At 44.6% G+C, this 20478-nt stretch overlaps 2 protein-coding genes across 2 annotated transcripts in view; both read left to right on the forward strand.

Annotated features, from left to right (window-relative positions):
* The window catches only part of LOC141271460 (uncharacterized), a 549319-nt gene that overhangs the window by 365447 nt on the left and 163394 nt on the right, over positions 1 to 20478 (forward strand). The window lies entirely within an intron of this gene.
* LOC141270789 (uncharacterized) lies at positions 1219 to 19602 on the forward strand. The gene is made up of 7 exons (XM_073680898.1): positions 1219 to 1266; positions 2066 to 2215; positions 2345 to 2524; positions 2607 to 2730; positions 2814 to 2911; positions 9016 to 9106; positions 10746 to 19602. Exons 1-7 carry the CDS (start codon positions 1219 to 1221, stop codon positions 11954 to 11956), a joined length of 1902 nt encoding a protein of 633 aa, XP_073536999.1. The 3' UTR covers positions 11957 to 19602.

Consider the following 20478-nt stretch of genomic DNA (forward strand, 5'->3'; position numbering starts at 1 on the left):
CAGAGTGGCTCAATGATATTGAGGTCAGAAGACCGAGATGGCCACTCCAGAACCTTCACTTTGTTCTGCTGTAGCCAATGACAGCTCGACTTGGCCTTGTGTTTTGGATTGTTGTCATGTTGGAAAGTCCAAGTACGTCCCATGCGCGGCTTCCGAATGCAAATATGCCTTCAGTATTTGCTGATAACGTGCTGCATTCATCTTTGCTTCAACTTTTACCAAGTTTCCTGTGCCTTTGTAGCTCACACATCCCCAAAACATCAGTGATCCACCTCCGTACCGTACAGTAGGAATGGTGCTCCTTTCATCATAGGCCTTATTGACCTCTCTCCAAATATAACGTTTATGGTTGTGGTCAAAGAGTTCAATTTTGTTCTCCTCACTCCAAATTACCTTGTTCCAGATGTTTTGAGGCTTGTCTCTGTGCTGTTTGGCGTATTGTAGGCGAGATACTTTGTGGCATTTGTGCAGTAATGGCTTTTTTCTGGCGACTCGACCATGCAGCCCATTTTTCTTCAAGTGCCTCCTTGTTGTGCATCTTGAAACAGCCACACTGCTAGTTTTCAGAGAGTCCTGAATTTCAGCTGATGTTATTTGTGGGTTTTTCTTTGCATTCCAAACAATTTTCCTGGCAGTTGTGGCCGAAATTTTTGTTGGTCTACCTGACCATGGTTTGGTTTTTACAGAGCCCCTGATTTTTCATTTGCTAATCACAGTTTGAACGCTGCTGACCGGCATTATCAATTCCTTGGATATCTTTTTGTATCCCTACCTTTTCCCGTAAATCCATTGACAATTCTTTTGCTTTCCCCATGACTCACAATCCAGAAACGTCAGTGGCTGGATGAAAGATGCAAGAGTCTGTCTGGATCACAGAAACTCACTCAGCTTTTATGCAAACACACTGATTACAAGCAAACAGGTCACAGGTGAGGATGTTACCTTTAGTAGCCATTCAAACCCATTTGTGTCAAATTCTGTGTATGTTATCAGGCCAAAATCACCAGGGCATGTGAACTTTTGATCAGGGTCATTTGGATGTTTTTGGTTGTCATTAAGATTTTAAAAGAGAAAACACAGTAGTTTGACAATAAATGGCTTCAAACAACCGATAACCATGAGTGGAGAAAGTTTTTTTTGTTATCATTCATATTATCTGAAACAAGGCCAAGAAATGAAAAATTCTGCCGGGGTATGTAAACTTTTGAGCACAACTGTATGGCATATGGCACCGTTTATGTGGCTGAGGGGATCTGCCAGCTCAGGGTAAACAACAAGGTTCAGCTCTCTTTACCATAAAACACAGCTCTGGAGCTCTTGTCTCCAGGCACACCTAACACTTAATGATTCTGAAGGCTGAATATTTGCCTTGTAAACCCCACCCTGAGGTGGAGATATGGTGAACAGCCTCCCACCCACTCTTTAGCTGTTCACAAAAAGCCCAGCCCTTAACATGGCCAATCAGCCCCCTCTCAGCACTTAGTGTGCTGGACCATTTTCCCCAGCTTCATATCACTGAAGCTAACATCCTCATATATGTATGTACAGTACAGACCAAAAGTTTGGACACACCTTCTCATTTAAAGATTTTTCTGTATTTTCATCACTATGAAAATTGTACATTCACACTGAAGGCATCAAAACTATGAATTAACACATGTGGAATTATATACTTAACAAAAAAGTGTAAAACAACTGAAAATATGTCTTATATTCTAGGTTCTTCAAAGTAGCCACCTTTTGCTTTGATGACTGCTTTGCACACTCTTGCCATTCTCTTACTGGATGTTCCCTGCACTTTATAACTTTTTCTTGTTTTTATGGAATATTTAATAAAGATTCAGATATTTTTGATTTTTTTTTTGATTTGTGCTGTGTTTTTGGTGCTGGATTGGAGATATTGTGTGATAAATCCCTGTAGGTGACTATAATGTGATTATTAGTTATACCGGGGGCAGGACGGGGCCATAACTGGATGTAGTGATCATGTGAAGCCGGTAACAGCTCCGGAGATTTCTTACATGGGATATTTATGATGTTACATCGTCATCTTCTCCCCATTCAGGTCCCTACAATATCGGATCCTCTCAGTGGAGATCTTCTATATAAGAGAATTTTCCTGATTGACCCATCAAGGATGGATAGGGACAGGGACAAGATGGCGGAGAGGATATTACATCTCACCCTAGAGATCCTCTTCTGGCTTACTGGAGAGGTGAGAGATTCTGATGACGTTACATTACATCATTCTTATCTATGGGAATAACAGATGGACAGAACTGGAGAGGTGAGGACTCTGGAGATGTCTGTAGTGAGATTTATTAATATGTCTATCCATAACCAGGATTACACAGTAGTGAAGAAGACCCCTAGTGAGCGCTGTCAGATCCCTGTGTCTGAGGGATGGGAAAGACCCCTGAGCCCAATCACGGGACATCCACCTCACCCCCTGATACATGAGGACATCAATGACCAGAAGATCCTAGAACTCACCTACAAGATGATTGAGCTGCTGACTGGAGAGGTGACACTGCTGTGACTGCTGGGCCATTATACAGTAATGCTATGAAGGGAACGGGGGATGACGGTATCATTGTATGTGTCAGGTTCCTATAAGGTGTCAGGATGTCGCCGTCTATTTCTCCATGGAGGAGTGGGAGTATTTAGAAGGACACAAAGATCTGTACAAGGACGTCATGATGGAGGTTCCCCAGCCCCTCACATCACCAGGTAATAGACAGGACTAAATACACACGGCCTATAATTATCTGTATGTAAAGAATGAATTCAGTCCCTGTATGTGTTTCCTACAGATCTATCCAGTAAGAGGACAACACCAGAGAGATGTCCCCGTCCTCTTCTTCCACAGGACTGTAAACAAGAAGATCCCGATGTTCCTCAGGATCATCAGGTAGATGGAGAGAAGGTGTCATGAGATCTCCCCTATGATGTGTAGAAGGCTGTGAAGGTTTTGTGTTCAATCTTGTTTTATCCACCTATATTATACACTGAATGGTAATTTATTACAGTCATTTTCACGGTACCATCTGAAACTAATTAGACACATGAACGCAGAGTGCAGCATAAATTGGAGTGGTCAGTTTTCAGAATGGGAAGATTGAACAATCTGAATTACTTTGAATGACTTCTTTCTTCATCTCTCAACATACGACTGAACTCTAACAGCACCCAGGGGACTATTTATAGAGTAAACCTCTCTCCATTCTTCCAGATTTTTCGTCATACCTTATGTCATGTCTCAAGTGCTAACAATCAGCAATACATGTTACCACAACCTCACTCTACACAGCACCACATACTATTTTTTTTGTTTACTGTATCTACAGTGAACCACCTAGAAACATCTGCCAAGTCTCTGCCAGCTGAAGGGTTGACCCTCTGTATCTCTCCCCTGCCCAGCTGCAGGGCTGACCATCTGTAACTCTCCCCTGCCCAGCTGCAGGGATGACCCTCTGTAACGCTCTCCTGCCCAGTTGCAGGCTTAACCCCTTGTAACTCTCCCCCTGCCCATCTGCAGGGCTGACCCTCTTGTAACTCTCTTCTGCCCAGTTGCAGGGCTGATCCTCTGTAACTCTTTCCTGCCCAGTTGCAGGCCTGACCCCCTGTAACTCTCTTCTGCCCAGTTGCAGGCCGGACCCTCTGTAACTCTCCCCTGTCCAGCTGCAGGGCTGACCCTCTGTAACTCTCCCCTGCCCAGCTGCAGGGCTGACCCTCTGTAACTCTCCCCTGCCCAGCGGCAGGGCTCACCCTCTGTAACTCTCCCCTGCCCAGCTGCAGGGCTGACCCTCTGTAACTCTCCCCTGCCCAGCTGCAGGGCTGACCCTTTGGAACTCTCCCCTGCCCAGCTGCAGGGCTGACCCTCTGTAACTCTCCCCTGCCCAGCTGCAGAGCTGACCCTCTGTAACTCTCTCCTGTCCAGCTGCAGGGCTGACCCTCTGTAACTCTCCCCTGCCCAGCTGCAGGGCTGACCCTCTGTAACTCTCCCATGCCCGACTGCAGGGCTGACCCTCTGTAACTCTTCCCTGCCCAGCTGCAGGGCTGTCCCTCTGTAACTCTTCCCTGCCCAGCTGCAGGGCTGACCCTCTGTAACTCGTCCCTGCCCAGCTGAAGGGTCGACCCTCTGTAACTCTCCCCTGCCCAGCTGCAGGGCTGATCCTCTGTAACTCTCTTCTACCCAGTTGCAGGGCTGATCCTCTGTAACTCTCTCCTGCAAAGTCACAGGCTGATCCTCTGTAACTCTTTCCAGCCCTGTTGCAGGCCTGACCCTCTGTAACTCTCCCCCGCCCAGCTGCAGGGCTGATCCTCTGTAACTCTCCCCTGCCCAGCTGCCAGCTGCGGGGCTGATCCTCTGTAACTCTTTCCTGCCCAGTTGCAGGCCTGACCCTCTGTAACTCTCCCCTGCCCAGCTGCAGGGCTGACCCTCTGTAACTCTCTCCTGCCCAGCTGCAGGGCTGACCCTCTGTAACTCTCCCCTGCCCAGCTGCAGGGCTGACCCTCTGGAACTCTCCCCTGCCCAGCTGCAGTGCTGACCCCCTGTAACTCTCCCCTACCCAGCTGCAGGGCTGACCCTCTGTAACTCTCTCCTGCCCAGCTGCAGGGCTGACCCTCTGTAACTCTCCCCTGCCCAGCTGCAGGGCTGACCCTCTGGAACTCTCCCCTGCCCAGCTGCAGTGCTGACCCCCTGTAACTCTCCCCTACCCAGCTGCAGGGCTGACCCTCTGTAACTTCCCCTACCCAGCTGCAGGGCTGACCCTCTGTAACTCTCCCCTGCCCAGCTGCAGGGCTGACCCTCTGGAACTCTCCCCTGCCCAGCTGCAGTGCTGACCCCCTGTAACTCTCCCCTACCCAGCTGCAGGGCTGACCCTCTGTAACTCTCTCCTGCCCAGCTGCAGGGCTGACCCTCTGTAACTTCCCCTACCCAGCTGCAGGGCTGACCCTCTGTAACTCTCCCCTGCCCAGCTGCAGGGCTGACCCTCTGTAACTCTCCCATGCCCAGCTGCAGGGCTGACCCTCTGTAACTCTCCCCTGCCCAGCTGCAGGGCTGACCCTCTGTAATTCTCCCCTGCGCAGCTGCAGGGCTGACCCTCTGTAACTCTCCCCTGCCCAGCTGCAGGGCTTACCCTCTGTAACTGTCTCCTGCCCAGCTGCAGGGCTTACCCTCTGTAACTCTCCCCTGCCCAGCTGCAGGGCTGACCCTCTGTAACTCTCCCCTGCCCAGCTGCAGGGCTGACCCTCTGTAACTCTTCCCTGCCCAGCTGCGGGGCTGACCCTCTGTAACTCTCCCCTGCCCAGCTGCAGGGCTGACCCTCTGTAACTCTATCCTGCCCAGCTGCAGGGCTGACCCTCTGTAACTCTCCCCTGCCCAGCTGCAGGGCTGACCCTCTGTAACTCTCCCCTGTCCAGCTGCAGGACTGACCCTCTGTAACTCTCTCCTGCCCAGCTGTAGGGCTGACCCTCTGTAACTCTCACCTGCCCAGCTGCAGGGCTGACCCTCTGTAACTCTCTCCTGCCCAGCTGCAGGGCTGTCCCTCTGTAACTCTCCCCTGCCCAGCTGCAGGGCTGACCCTCTGTAACTCTCCCCTGCCCAGCTGCAGGGCTGACCCTCTGTAACTCTCCCCTGTCCAGCTGCTGGGCTGACCGTCTGTAACTCTCTCCTGCCCAGCTATAGGGCTGACCCTCTGTAACTCTCCCCTGCCCAGCTGCAGGGCTGACCCTCTGTAACTCTCTCCTGCCCACCTGCAGGGCTGTCCCTCTGTAACTCTCCCCTGCCCAGCTGCAGGGCTGACCCTCTGTAACTCTCCCCTGCCCAGCTGCTGGGCTGACCCTCTGTAACTCTCCCCTGCCCAGCTGCTGGGCTGACCCTCTGTAACTCTCCCCTGCCCAGCTGCGGGGCTGACCCTCTGTAACTCTCACCTGCCCAGCTGCAGGGCTGACCCTCTGTAACTCTCCCCTGCCCAGCTGCAGGGCTGCCCTCTGTAACTCTCACCTGCCCAGCTGCAGGGCTGACCCTCTGTAACTCTCCCCTGCCCAGCTGCAGGGCTGACCCTCTGTAACTCTCCCCTGTCCAGCTGCAGGGCTGACCCTCTGTAACTCTCTCCTGCCCAGCTATAGGGCTGACCCTCTGTAACTCTCCCCTGCCCAGCTGCAGGGCTGACCCTCTGTACCTCTCTCCTGCCCAGCTGCAGGGCTGACCCTCTGTAACTCTCTCCTGCCCAGCTGCAGGGCTGTCCCTCTGTAACTCTCCCCTGCCCAGCTGCAGGGCTGACCCTCTGTAACTCTCCCCTGCCCAGCTGCTGGGCTGACCCTCTGTAACTCTCCCCTGCCCAGCTGCTGGGCTGACCCTCTGTAACTTTCCCCTGCCCAGCTGCGGGGCTGACCCTCTGTAACTCTCCCCTGCCCAGCTGCAGGGCTGACCCTCTGTAACTCTCTCCTGCCCAGCTGCAGGGCTGATCCTCTGTAACTCTCTCCTGCCCAGCTGCTGGGCTGACCCTCTGTAACTCTCCCCTGCCCAGCTGCAGGGCTGACCCTCTGTAACTCTCCCCTGCCCAGCTGCAGGGCTGACCATCTGTAACTCTCCCCTGCCCAGCTGCAGGGCTGACCATCTGTAACTCTCCCCTGCCCAGCTGCAGGGCTGACCCTCTGTAACTCTCTCCTGCCCAGCTGCTGGGCTGACCCTCTGTAACTCTCCCCTGCCCAGCTGCTGGGCTGACGCTCTGTAACTCTCCTGCCCAGCTGCAGGGCTGACCCTCTGTAACTCTCCCCTGCCCAGCTGCAGGGCTGACCCTCTGTAACTCTCCCCTGCCCAGCTGCAGGGCTGATCCTCTGTAACTCTCCCCTGCCCAGCTGCAGGGCTGATCCTCTGTAACTCTCCCCTGCCCAGCTGCAGGGCTGACCCTCTGTAACTCTCCCCTGCCCAGCTGCAGGGCTGACCCTCTGTAACTCTCTCCTGCCCAGCTGCAGGGCTGACCCTCTGTAACTCTCCCCTGCCCAGCTGCAGGGCTGATCCTCTGTAACTCTCTCCTGCCCAGCTGCAGGGCTGACCCTCTGTAACTCTCTCCTGCCCAGCTGCAGGGCTGACCCTCTGTAACTCTCTCCTGCCCAGCTGCAGGGCTGACCGTCTGTAACTCTCTCCTGCCCAGCTGCAGGGCTGACCCTCTGTAACTCTCCCCCTGCCCACCTGCAGGACTGACCCTCTGTAACTCTCCCCTGCCCAGCTGCAGGGCTGACCCTCTGTAACTCTCCCCTGCCCAGCTGCAGGGCTGACCCTCTGTAACTCTCCCCTGCCCAGCTGCAGGGCTGATCCTCTGTAACTCTCTCCTGCCCAGCTGCAGGGCTGATCCTCTGTAACTCTCTCCTGCCCAGCTGCAGGGCTGATCCTCTGTAACTCTCCCCTGCCCAGCTGCAGGGCTGATCCTCTGTAACTCTCTCCTGCCCAGCTGCTGGGCTGTCCCTCTGTAACTCTTCTCTGCTCATCTGCCTACACTCCATATCTTTCACATAAAGTGATTACAATGAACCATATAGTTACATTACTTTTCATCAGTGTCCTGTAATTACAGTATATCCAGCAGTAACACATGTAAAACTTTATGTCACACAGCAATTCACTTCACAACTTTACACCAGGAACATGACAGTGAGTTTTCCTTGTTTTCCCGCCTTCACAGTCCTCAGATCTTAACCCTATAAAGCATCTCTGGGACGAGGTAGAATTGGTTGTTCAGAGCATCTCAGCACCTTCATCCAATTTGCAGCAACTACAAGAACCTATCCTGTTGGCATGGGCCAGTATTCCTGGGGAACAATCTCAACACCTAGTACAATCTATGACTCGATTAATTGCTGAGGTTCTGAAGGCTAATGGCGGCCCAATGGTCTACTAGATGGATGCCTCTAATAAAGAGACCATTCAGTTTGTTTTATTCTATAAAATAAGTATAAATAAATAAAGCTGATCATAAACATTAGACGTCTGGATCTTCTCACAATTTTCTGGTTATGGAGACTGCTGGTTACAATTGGGAACTAGGGGTGAGGGTTTGCTCACATTGGCGTATAACACAGCTGAGTGCTGTGCCATGTTTTATCGGATAGTACTCGGCTCAGTGTTAGAATCATAGAATCATAGAATGGTAGAGTTGGAAGTGACCTCCTGGGTCATCTGGTCCAACCCCCTGCTCAAAGCAGGATTCACTAGATCATCTCAGACAGATGTCTGTCCAGCCTCTGTTTGAAGACGTCCATTGAAGGGGAACTCACCACCTCTCGTGGCAGCCTGTTCCACTCATTAATCACCCTAACTGTCAAAAAGTTTTTTCTAATATCTAATCTGTGTCTCCTCCCATTTAGTTTCATCCCATTGCTTCTAGTCTTTCCTTGTGCAAATGAGAATAAAGATGATCCTTCTACAATGTGACAGCCCTTGACATATTTGTAGACAGCTATTAAGTCTCCTCTCAGTCTTCTTTTTTGCAAGCTAAACATTCCCAAATCCTGCAACCGTTCCTCATAGGACATGGTTTGCAGACCAGTCACCATTCTGGTCGCTCTTCTCTGAACTTGCTCTCTGATTCAGCATGAGAAAATAATCTCAGCATGCTGCAGGTGCATCCGATGATCGGATCGCACTCACCCATTCAAGTCTTTGGGTGCGTGTTAAATATCGGACTGCACTCGGATGTCATTCGAGTGCAGTTGTATGTACGCTCAGGAAGACAAAGGAGAAGATGGAGAAATTAAGTTTTCCATATTCTCCGCACCTGTGCTGCAATTCTCTCATGCGAGGGAATCTGATCACACTAAAATGACACTCTGATCAAACTCTGAAAGAGTTTTGAGCCAAATGTCATTAGCATAATTAGCCCGATTCTCTCGCCTGAGAGAATATACATCATTGTGAATGGACCCCTGGATTTTGTTTGATCGTTATTATTTTTCAAAATCATTTCACCAGACATCTTTATCTGTTTGTGACTTTTACAATATTTCTTTCAGGGTAAAGATCTGCCCCATATTAATACTACAGAGACATGTGTGAGGGGTGATGAGCGGTGTAAAGAGGAGATTCCTACAGATAACCGCACAGGTGAGTAGTGATCACAAAATGCAGAGAAGTCACAGATTCTTCTTAGTCACTAGCTTGTAGAATAACTTTACAGTGGCTTGCGAAAGTATTCACCCCCTTGGCTTTTTTCATGTTTTGACACCTCAGAACCCAGATTTTTTTTGAGGATTTGCATCAGTTCATGCCTACAACTGTGAACATTTGATTTTCTATTTTTTGTGAAGCAAACAAGAAATAGGACGAAATAAAGCTACGATTGGCAATAGTCTAACCATTGTCTGTCAGCTAAATGGCCAGGTAGTCACCCAGAACGGGTGACACCTGGAGGAATCCCAGCTAGATTGGGTGGTTGGGTTGTCACTCACAATACTGACAGCCCAGTATGCCCTAGGACACTGTGAGTGGTGGAATAGTGACAGTACCCCCCTCATCTCGGGCGGCCACTGGGCACCCAGGTTTCCCAGGAATAAATGAATTTGGGACCCAACTTTGCCGATGGTACCTTAAGTTTGATATTTTTGGATGACAACCGAACCTTATCACCAACTTTAAAGACAGGACCCACTAAACTTTTTCTGTCCTCCTTCCGTTTTTGGCGAATCTGAGAGGCCACAATATGCTTTTGAACCTCCCTCCAGACATCCTTGAGTTTCTTTATGGCGACTTCCACCCCAGGACACTCAGAACTTATCCTAGAGAATTCACCAAAATGGGGATAAAAACCATAATTACAAAAAAAAAGACAAGATTCCAGTGTACTGCTTGACCCAACTGCTAAAGGCAAACTCAGCCAGAGGTAAAAATGAGGACTGGTCCTCGTGCTGAACTGCGACAAAACACCTTCAAATTTGTTGCAAAGATTGACTTGTTCTCTCAGTCTGACCGTTGGTTTCAGGGTGATAAGCAGAGGAAAATGACAAATCAATCCCCAGTTTCTTACAAAACTCTCCAGAATTTGGAGACAAATTGCACTCCTCTATCAGACACAATGTTAAGAGGAATTCCATGCAATCTCACAACATGACAAATAACCTGGAGAGTGTCTCAGCATTGGGTAACCCTGACAAAGGAATAAAATGAGCCCGTTTACTGATTTGGTCAACCAGCACCCAAATAAGTTTTCCTACCAGACCGGTAAATCCTAGACGAAATCCGTGGACAGATGAGTCTACGGCCTTTCTGGAATTGACAATGGAGCCAATTCGACAGACTGTTATGACAGACTTTATCACGTGCGCAAACTTCAGAACCAGATACAAAGTCTTTAATATCATTATCATAGATGGCCACCAAAAGAGCCTAGTAATAGCTTTCTGTGTAGCTGTAACCCCAGGATCACCACTCAAGACAGTATCATGAAACTCCTGTAACAGGCGCAATCTTAGGTACCCAGGTACAAATAATTTGGAATTATCAAAGATAATACAAATAATTTGGAATTGAGAAGATGGCTATGATAGACAAGTGAATGTTTGAGAGGACATAACCTGGTGGCCTATAATCTATTAGTCCATCTTCTGTGGTTTCTTGTCTTAGTCTGTCAATAATTGAATTTTATTATAGTTTGCATGAAAATGCTATAAAGTATATAATATAAATAGTAATATAATTCCAATGAAATGTTACTGAAAAATAATAAAATAATTTGTATTCTTGGCAGATAACTGTACCAGGAGCTCAGATGGGAATCTGATATTCTCAGATTTTGCAGCTAATGATCTTGGTATCACACCCCATACTTGTGAAGAACATGTCATTATACCAGATACAGCTCAAGACCTTCTCAGAAAATATCTGTCATCTGATGCTTTTCAACAGGTCCTTTTTTCTGCTTCATCAAAGACAAATATGCAAAACAAAAGTCACCAAAGGGCTGTTGAAGATGAAATGGCTGACATAGGGGAGAAACCATTTTCTTGTTTAGAATGTGGGAAATGTTTTAATCGAAAAACAAATTTTGTCAGACATCTGAGAAATCACACAGGGGAGAAGCCATTTTCATGTTCAGAATGTGGGAAATGTTTCAATGCTAAATCAGTACTTGTAACACATCAGAGGTGTCACACAGGGGAGAAGCCATTTTGTTGCTCAGAATGTGGGAAATGTTTTACAGGGAAATCAAATCTGGTTACACATCAAATAATTCACTCATGCAACAAGGCGTTTTCATGCTCCGAATGTGAGAAATCTTTTAAACGAAAATCTGTTTTAATTGTACATCAAAGAATTCACACCGGGCAGAAGCCATATTCATGTTCAGAATGTGGGAAATGTTTTACAGTAAAACATCACCTTGTTAAACATCAAAGAACTCACACAGGAAAGAAGCCATTTTCATGTGTCAAATGTGGAAAATGTTTTTCACAGAAGCCACATTCATGTTCAAATTGTGGAAAATGTTATTCTGATAGTTCAGTTTTTATTAGACATAGGAAAATTCACATGGGGGAGAAGCCATTTTCATGTTCAGAATGTGGGAAATGTTTTAATCGAAAAACAAACCTTGTTCGACATGTGAGAATTCACACAGGGGAGAAGCCATTTTCATGTTCAGAATGTGGGAAATGTTTTACAGTAAAACATCACCTTGTTCAACATCAGAGAACTCACACAGGGAAGAAGCCATTTTCATGTTTTAAATGTGGAAAATATTTTTCAGAGAAGCCATATTCTTGTTCAAACTGTGGGAAATGTTTTTCCGATAATTCAGTTCTCATTAGACATCGGAAAATTCACCCCGGGGAGAAGCCATTTTCGTGTTCAAAGTGTGGCAAATGTTTTTCCAAAAATTCAGATCTTATTCAACACTGGAGAACTCACATGGGAGAGAAGCCCCCCATGTTCAAATTGAGGGAAATGTTTTTCCCATAATTCATGTCTTATTAGACATCGGAGAACTCACACAGGGGAGAAACCATTGTGTTCAAATTGAGGGAAATCCTTTAATGAGGCGGTGCATGTGCAGATTGAGATCTCTTCTATCGAGATCTCTGCTCCCAAGATCTCAATCTGTGCGTGCGCCGCCTCGGGCAGCCATTTTCCCGAAGCCTACAGCAGGGAAATGAATGGGAAATGCAGGGACTTTGCTCACCACCAACATTTTGTGAAAGCCCAGAGCCCGCATCCTCACACCGCTGAGACACCTCCACCTCCAAGCCCTCATCGCCGCACTCCTGCTGCTGCCGCCAGTTTCCTGTAGCAGCGACCCTGCCTCCTGCGACCCTGCTCCACTGACGCTGACCCCCGGTAAGCTACTGCAAAATCGGACTATAAGACACACCACCATTTTATTAAACAAACATTTTTTTTTCTATTTTCCGCCCTAAAATTTGGGGTGCGTCTTATAGTCCGCAAAATACGGTATATATAAACAATGTGTATAATATATTTTACATTTGTATAACTTAAATAGGTTGTCCAGTGATGCTTTTTACCATCTTATATGACATCGACAATGCAGATATGCTGCTATAAATGATCAGGACGGTTGCTAAGGTAAACATCCAATGCCCAGCTTGTTTCATTTAATTAATAGGGTGACCGGATAATTTGATGTGATCAGAAATTATGGGGTCAAAATCAAGTCTGAATTGGAAACTCACTCAAAGTACTCACCCCTAAGCAAAACAATTATTTAGCTTCATCGTGAAGAGTATAATTCACAACTTTTAGAGACAGAGAAGACTGAGGTGTATTTTACATACAAAAGTAGTGATGCTTCTCACTGTCCAACCAACTATTATATACCTTCCATGGCTTACACACAGTATGACACCTCCATGATGGTTCTCCACATAGCATGATTCCCTCAAATCAATTCCCACAAAATATCTTACCCATACTGTAGCCTCCAGCATGCACATTATGATGTCCCCACAGCGTATTTCCCTATACAATATTAAGCCCCCTCAGTCCCACAGCACCCATCACACACATTATGATGCTCTCACAGTGCTCCCAATACAGTATGAGGCCCCTATCATCTACCCAATGCCGTATAATGATCCAGTGTGTCCCCCAATTTAGTATGAGTCCACCACTGGGCTCTCCAACACAGTATAATGGGCCCGCTGTGTCTCCTATACAATATAAAGCCACCACAGTGCTCCCCAATACAATTTGCTGTTCCTCCTCCCTTTTCAGAAAATGCACCGACACAGTATTATATAAAAAAAATCACCTAGCCTTGTTCCTATGATGTGCTGCTCCAGGCTGTGCTGTGTATGGACTTAGGCTCCATGCAGAAGGCACAATGATTGTACCTGCATCGGCAGAACTGAGACATGCTGGATGAACAGTGGAACAACGTGCTGATCAGTCCCTGTTGCTCCATTATACGAAGTTTTATCTATGTGCCAATGATGCATTTACAGTAGAGCCGCACAGCACCTTATATCAGATCATGTGTATCAGAGAGGCGTAGGATAACCCATTTTCAACTTGTTCACTATCATTACTAGACACAAGCTCTTAAAACTGATACTCTTGTGTTTTGAACTATATTTCTTTATCATTTACTAGTTAAAATCTTGCCTTTGAACATATGGTATTGAGGGAGCGCTGGTATTTGTATATAAATATTGAATGAAAAATTGAATAGTCCATAGTATGGTTAGGAGGTGGTACATAATGGAAATTTGATTTCTCTTAGTCCTGTTAGCAGCACAAAAAAATGGAGAAATTCTTCACCCTGAGAGCTGATATGATAGGTGCAAATTTAATTGCCCCAGCATTATTCCATTTGTGCATTTGAAACTTTTATTAGCTGGTTAAGAATATTATATGGAGGGAGCCTTATGGTAAAGGGATTGTCCATTACTCAGGCAACTCTTTCCTAATCACTATGTTTCCACCAAGTAAAATAATAGCAGCTATATTCACTACCGGTGTGAGAACTGTTCGAGCAGTATCATCAGTGGCTCCTCCGGGGCTCGCGTGACATTCTTATGTAACGCGATCCCTGCAACCATTCAACAGCTACTTCACTTTCCCCTCTTTTATACATAACTGACATCCGGAGGTTGTGAGAGAGCAGTCGCAGCTCTGACTTCCTCCACATGTCCATTTTTACCCGAAGGAAGGGAGAGTGAAGCAGCCACTGATTTAGCTGCTGGGAGAGCCAATGCCAAGACCACTGGGAACGACGACCGCACCAGAGGTGAGTAGGTGAGTATAACTTCTACCATTTTACTTGGGGGGGAAACATAGTGATTGAGAAGGGGTTGTCTGAGTACTGGATAACCCCTTTAAAGACAATTTCGTCTGTAAATATTTCACAAAGTCTTCTATTGAGAGAGGCTGAGTAACGTACAGCAATATTTAAGGATGAGATTTTAGGCCTAAAGAAGCAGATTGAATTGCTGAAAGGGAACCCTGCAAATTGCTTTCTTTAGCATTGGATATCGTATATTTTAGAACGTTTTCTTTTAATTGTTTTTTTAGAAAGGTAAATGCAGAGATGCTACATCACAAGAACTCAATTGAAAATTAACTTCTTGAAAGTTGTCTGGAAAACATGAATGAAGGTCAAAGTTTACTAAAATTGCAGAAATTAAGATACTGTGATTTTTTTTTCTAAGTGAACTTACATAGTTACATAGGTTGAAAAAACTTCAGTTCAACCTTCCTCCACCAATTGTACATTTTGTCCCTAAATGAACTATAACTCACAATGTTATTTGTACTGAGGAAAACATCCAGCCCTTTTATAAAAGCTATTATAGTGTCTGCCATCACTACCTCTTGTGGTCGGCATTCCACAGTCTGACTGCTCTAGCTGTAAAGAACCCTTTCCTGTTTAGCTGCCGGAATCGCCTTTCTTCCACCCGTAATGAGTGCACCCTGGTCCTTGGCATGGTCTTTGGAAGGAATAAGTCATGTGCCAGCCCCTTGTAAATGAGATCTCCTCTGAGACGCCTTTTTTTCAAAGCTAGACAAGCCCAACATATGAGAGGCCTTCCATCCCTTGTAATAATCTAGTTGCCGCCTTTGAACTGACTCTAGCTTCTGAATATCCTTTTTAAAATGTGGAGCTCAAAACTGGATCCCATATTCTAGATGTGGCCTCACCAGTGATTTATAAAGGGGTAACAATACGTTGGGATCACGGGATTTTATCTCTTTTATACACCCTAAAATCTTGTTTGCTTTTGAGGCTGCTGCTTGACATTGAGTACTGCTGCTCAGCTTACTAGTAACCAGAATACTCAAGTCCTTCTCCTGTTCTGTAGTCCCGAGTATACTCCCATTTAATGTATATGCGGCAATAGGATTACTTCTTCCTAGGTGCATTACTCTACATTTAATCTCATTTGCCAAGTGTTTGCCCATTTATTCATCTTATTGAAATTGTTTTGCAATATTGTAATGTCAAGGTCAGATTTTAATATCCTACATAGTTTGGTGTCATCAGCGAAGACTGACACTTTACTCTCAATCCCATCCACTAGGTCATTAAGAAAGAGGTTAAAAAGAATTGGTCCTAGTACAGATCCCTGCGGTCCCCACTGCTGATTATATCCCATTTAGAGAATGTACCATTTATGATGACTCTTTGTTTCCTGTCATTTATCCAATTCCATGCCCATCTGCATATAGTTCCCCCAAGTCCTTGCTTCTGTAGCTTCAGTATAAGGCTGCTATGTGGTACAGTATGAAATGTCTTTGCAAAGTCCAGATAAATCACATCAGCCGCATTACCAACATCCAGATTTGCACTTCCCTCCTCATAGAAACCCAACATGTTGGTTAGATACTGGTGGTTATAATTTATTATTATATTTATATTATTTTCTGCGATATAACTCTGCAGGTCTTCTCTTATAATGCCTTCAAAAATTTTGCACTCTACTAATGTCAGACTTACCATTTGGTAGTTGCCTCTAGCCACCTTACCTTTCTTAAATATCGGTACCACATGAGTCATCCTCCAATCCTGTGGCACCGACCTTGCAACAAAAGAGTATAAGAATATGAGATACAGGAGTCTGTCAATTACTGAGCTCAATTCCCTTAGTTTCTGTGGATGAATGCCATCTGGACCGGGGGATTCGTCAATGTTTAATTTGCTCAGACACTAGTGTACTTCTTGGGTTAAACTAGTTATATCAGGTGGTGAACTTTTTGATTTTTGCCTTGTTGAAAGATCCATGGAACAGACAGTTCATTGGTGAACACGGATGAAAAGTGCCTGTTTAGTATCTCAGCCTTTTCTTTGTCCTCTATAATTATCTTATTATTATCGTCTTTTAAGGGGCAGATACAATCCGTTTTTGTCTTTTTGACATTGATGTATTTATAAAGATTTATTTTAATGTCGCTGGAGATTTGTTTCTCTATAGATAACTTTGCTAGCTTGATTTCTTTTTTACATTTCTTTTTGAGATCTTTATACTCCTGAAATGCTATTTCTGTAATGTCAGCCTTCAAGATTTTGAATGCTCTTTGTTTTTGTCTTATAAAACTTTGTACTGTCTTATTTATCCATAATGGTTTATTTTTATTCCTGGATATTTTATTACCAGAGCGTATAAGTTTTCTACAGGATTCAAGTAGTATATCCTTAAACATGCCCCATTTATGTTCGGTATCCCCAGTTACCATGATGTGGTCTAAGTCTACATGATTAAGCTCTTCCGTTAATTTGTTGAAATCAGCTTTGCTAAAGTTCCAGGTTTTTGCATTTCCCCTTTTGAATGTTGATTGAAAATTGCATTGAAACTTGCCATATTATAGTCTCTGCATACCAAATCCCTGATCTGTAGATCTGAAATTGTATCTGGTCTATTTGTCAGAACCAGATCCAGCAGATTATCTCCCCTGGTTGGTTCATCTACCAGCTGAGAGAGGTAATTGTCCTGAACTGTGGATAAGAACAACCAGAAGACTGTATGTCCCATTGAATATCTGGATAGTTAAAATCTCCCATTAATAAGTACCCTATTATTATTTGCTGACTTTTTAATTTGTTGCAGCATTTCATCCTTTACCTGTTCAGCTATATTAGGAGGTTTGTAGCAAACTCCAATAAGTAGCTTTCCATTATTGCCACCCCATGTTGATTTATCCATACTGACTCTACATTGTCTTACCTCCCCACAATGTTACCACTGAGCACAGGTCTTAATTTTGATTTAACGAAATGCACACCCCTTCACCTTTCTGCCTTTCTAAATGTAGTGTAACCCTCTACGTTTGTCGCCCAGTAATGACTTTTGTCCAGCCAGGTTTCTGTAATACCCACCACATCATAATCTGTGGCTGACATAAGAGTCACCAATTCATTCATTTTGTTTGCAAGACTTCTTGCATTTGCCAGCAGACAGTTAATACTATTAGCACATTTTACTCCAACTCACCTCCCTACATTCCTTGCATATCCCAGATCTATCCCCTGTCTATCCCCTTTTCAGCACAACTACCCTACCTCCCCCCAGATCCTAGTTTGAAAGCTCCTCCACCCATCTGACCATTTTCTCCCCCAGCCCTGCTGCACCCTCCCCATTGGGGTGCAGCGCGTCCCCACCATACAGCCTGTAGCCGACAGAGAAGTTGGCCCAGTTCTCCATGAAACCAAACCCTTCCTGCACCAATTTCCAAGCCACTTATTTATCTCCCTAAGCTCCCGCTGTCTTTCTAGTGAAGCTCGTAGCACTGGCAGTATTTCTGAAAACACCAGCTTGGAGGTCCTGGCCTTCAGCCTCTCTCCTAGTTTCCTGCAATAATTTTTAAGGACCTTCCACCTCCCTCTAACTTTGTCATTGGTACCGATGTATACCATGACCACAGGGTTTTCCACAGCTCCACCCAGCAATCTGTCTATCCAATCCACAATATGTCGAACCCGAGCACTCGGCAGACAACACACTGTTCGGCATTCACTGTCTCGGCGGCAGATAACCCTGTCTGTCCGCCTAATTATAGAGTCCCCTACCACCAACACCTGTCTGGCCTTTGCTGCACTCCTAATTCCCTCCTTCCTAGAGCAGTCATTTTCCTGGTTGCTAAGAGCAAAGTCCTACTCTAGTGATCCTAGTCCAGGGCTTGCAATCCTAAAATCAGGCAAACAGACTATATTTTCTTTTTCTTTAAGTGAAGACTATATTATTTTTCAGTTCTGTGTTTATTACAAATTTTTACAAGAAAACTATTTCAAGCTGATAAAACATTAAAAATTTAGTTACATATTCACAAAATATACAATTAAAGAATAACCGAAATATAAGCAACAAGAAATGCAGACTGGGTTTGATTTTTTTCGAGTTAATCTTTCTAGTGTGGGGTTGGGAGTGAAGAGAAGAGGAAGGGGAGTTAGAATAGTCTGCCATTTCAAATTAAAGCCATAACATTTGATACACAGCAGGGTCCCTTTGACAGTATATGGGCCCTTTGCAGTCCAATGGCTTTGAGTACAGGACAACCCCTTTAAAGACAATCTCTTCTGTAGATGTTTTATAAAGTGTTAGACTGAGAGAAATATAAGGAACGAGAAACATACAGCAATATTTAAGGAAGAGATTCTCGGCCTAGAGAAGCTGATTGAATTAATGAAATGTGACCCTGCAAATTGCTTCTATAAAATCTTTTAGAAAGTTTTCTTTAATTGTTTTAAAAAAAATTTTTTTACAAGCTTGTGATTCTAGAAAGGTAAATGCAGAGAAACAGTATCACATCACAAGAACTCTACTGAGAATTAACTTCTTAAAAGTTGTCTTGTTAGAGAACATGAAAGGAGATCAAAGTTTACTAAAATTGCAGAAATTAAGATACTGTGATTTTTTTTAAGTGAAGACTATATATTTTTTTTCAATTCTGTGATTATTACAAATTTTTACAAGCAAAATATTTCAAGCTGTGAAAACATGAAGCTTTGAGTTATATATTCACAAAATGTGCAATTGAAGAAAAACAGAAATATAAGCAACAAGAAATGTAGACTGGGTTTGGTTTTTTTGAGTTCCTCTTTCTACTGTTGGGTTGAGAGTGAGGAGAAGTAGAACATATTCTGGCTTTTCAAATTAGAGCCATAACATTTGATACACAGCAGGGTCCCTGTGACAGTATATGCACCCTTTTCAGTCCAATGGCTCATCATAATGCAAAGTTCCATCTGCTTTGGAGTTGGAAATGGGCCCCCTTACCATTTGGTCCCTTGTGTGGCAGCAAAGGTTGCACCAATGGTATGCCCGCCCCTGGTTTGAGCATGACCATATATTATACTTATTGATGACATAAGAGAAACGATCTTATCAGATGTATTATTTTATGTTCAGATATTGACCATATTATGTTGCATCTCTGTCTTGATTGACTATTTATTTCTTGCTATTAGATTGTTGTATGTTCATGTATTGGTAATATGGACAGGAGAATCAATTCGCAGAATTCTGGTCCATCTACCGAATCAGTAATCTGTGACCACTGGACGGGAATCTCCTTACCGCCATTCCTGGCTCCTCTTTTGATTATTTCTTATTTTTTTATGGTTTTTTTATGATGATTGTGATCAATAAAGTATTATGTTTTAACTTCTGCAGTTAGAATCTCTCCTTATCTGAACGGTAGAGAGACCAATACAGATTAAATAATGGTAATTTAATGCCGCAAATCGTACAATATAAGTGCCCCTAAATTAGGTGCCACACACATTATGATCCCACATTAGCCAAACCATATACCATAATGGTCAGTCTTAAAAAAATAAACTCTTTTTAGGTGCAAAAAAAACCCCTAAAATAATGTGGTTGCATAAATATACTCCCCCTTAACCTAATTCTTTTCTGAAGTATCCCTTGAATTTATGACAGCATTCGATCTTTTTGGGTGGGAGTCTATCAGCATGGTACATCTAGAATTGGCAATCTTTACCCACGCTTCCTTGTATTAGGACTCAAATCTGTTAGCATGTGAAGGCATCTTTTGTGCACAGCACCCTTTTCCTGTCAATTTTCAATAAGATTCAGGTGTGAGCTGTAGTTGAGCCATTCCAAAAATTTGATATTTTTCTGGTGAAGCCATCCTTTTGTTGATTTAGATGCTTTGAGTCGCTGGTGTGCTGAAAAGTGAAATTCTTTACTCTCAGCTTTTTAGCAGAGGCCTGAAGGTTTTATTGGAGAATTGACTGATATTTGGAACTGTTAATAATTCCCTCCATCTTGATTAAAGTTCCAGTTGCTGAAAAACAGCCCAAAGCATAATGATTCCTTCACCATGCTTCACTGTGACTATGGTGTTTTATTGGTATTGTGCAGTGTTGTCTTTGCATTAAACATAACTTTTGGGATTATGGCCAAAAAGTTCAACCATGTCTTATCAGACCATAACTCGTTTTCTCACATTCTTTCTTCATACTTGATGTAGCTTTTGGCAAAACATAACCGGGATTGGATGCTATT

Source organism: Phyllobates terribilis, unplaced genomic scaffold, assembly GCF_046119375.1.
Source record: "Phyllobates terribilis strain yellow unplaced genomic scaffold, ASM4611937v1 Scaffold_5__5_contigs__length_657084704, whole genome shotgun sequence".
NCBI classification, from domain to species: domain Eukaryota; kingdom Metazoa; phylum Chordata; class Amphibia; order Anura; family Dendrobatidae; genus Phyllobates; species Phyllobates terribilis.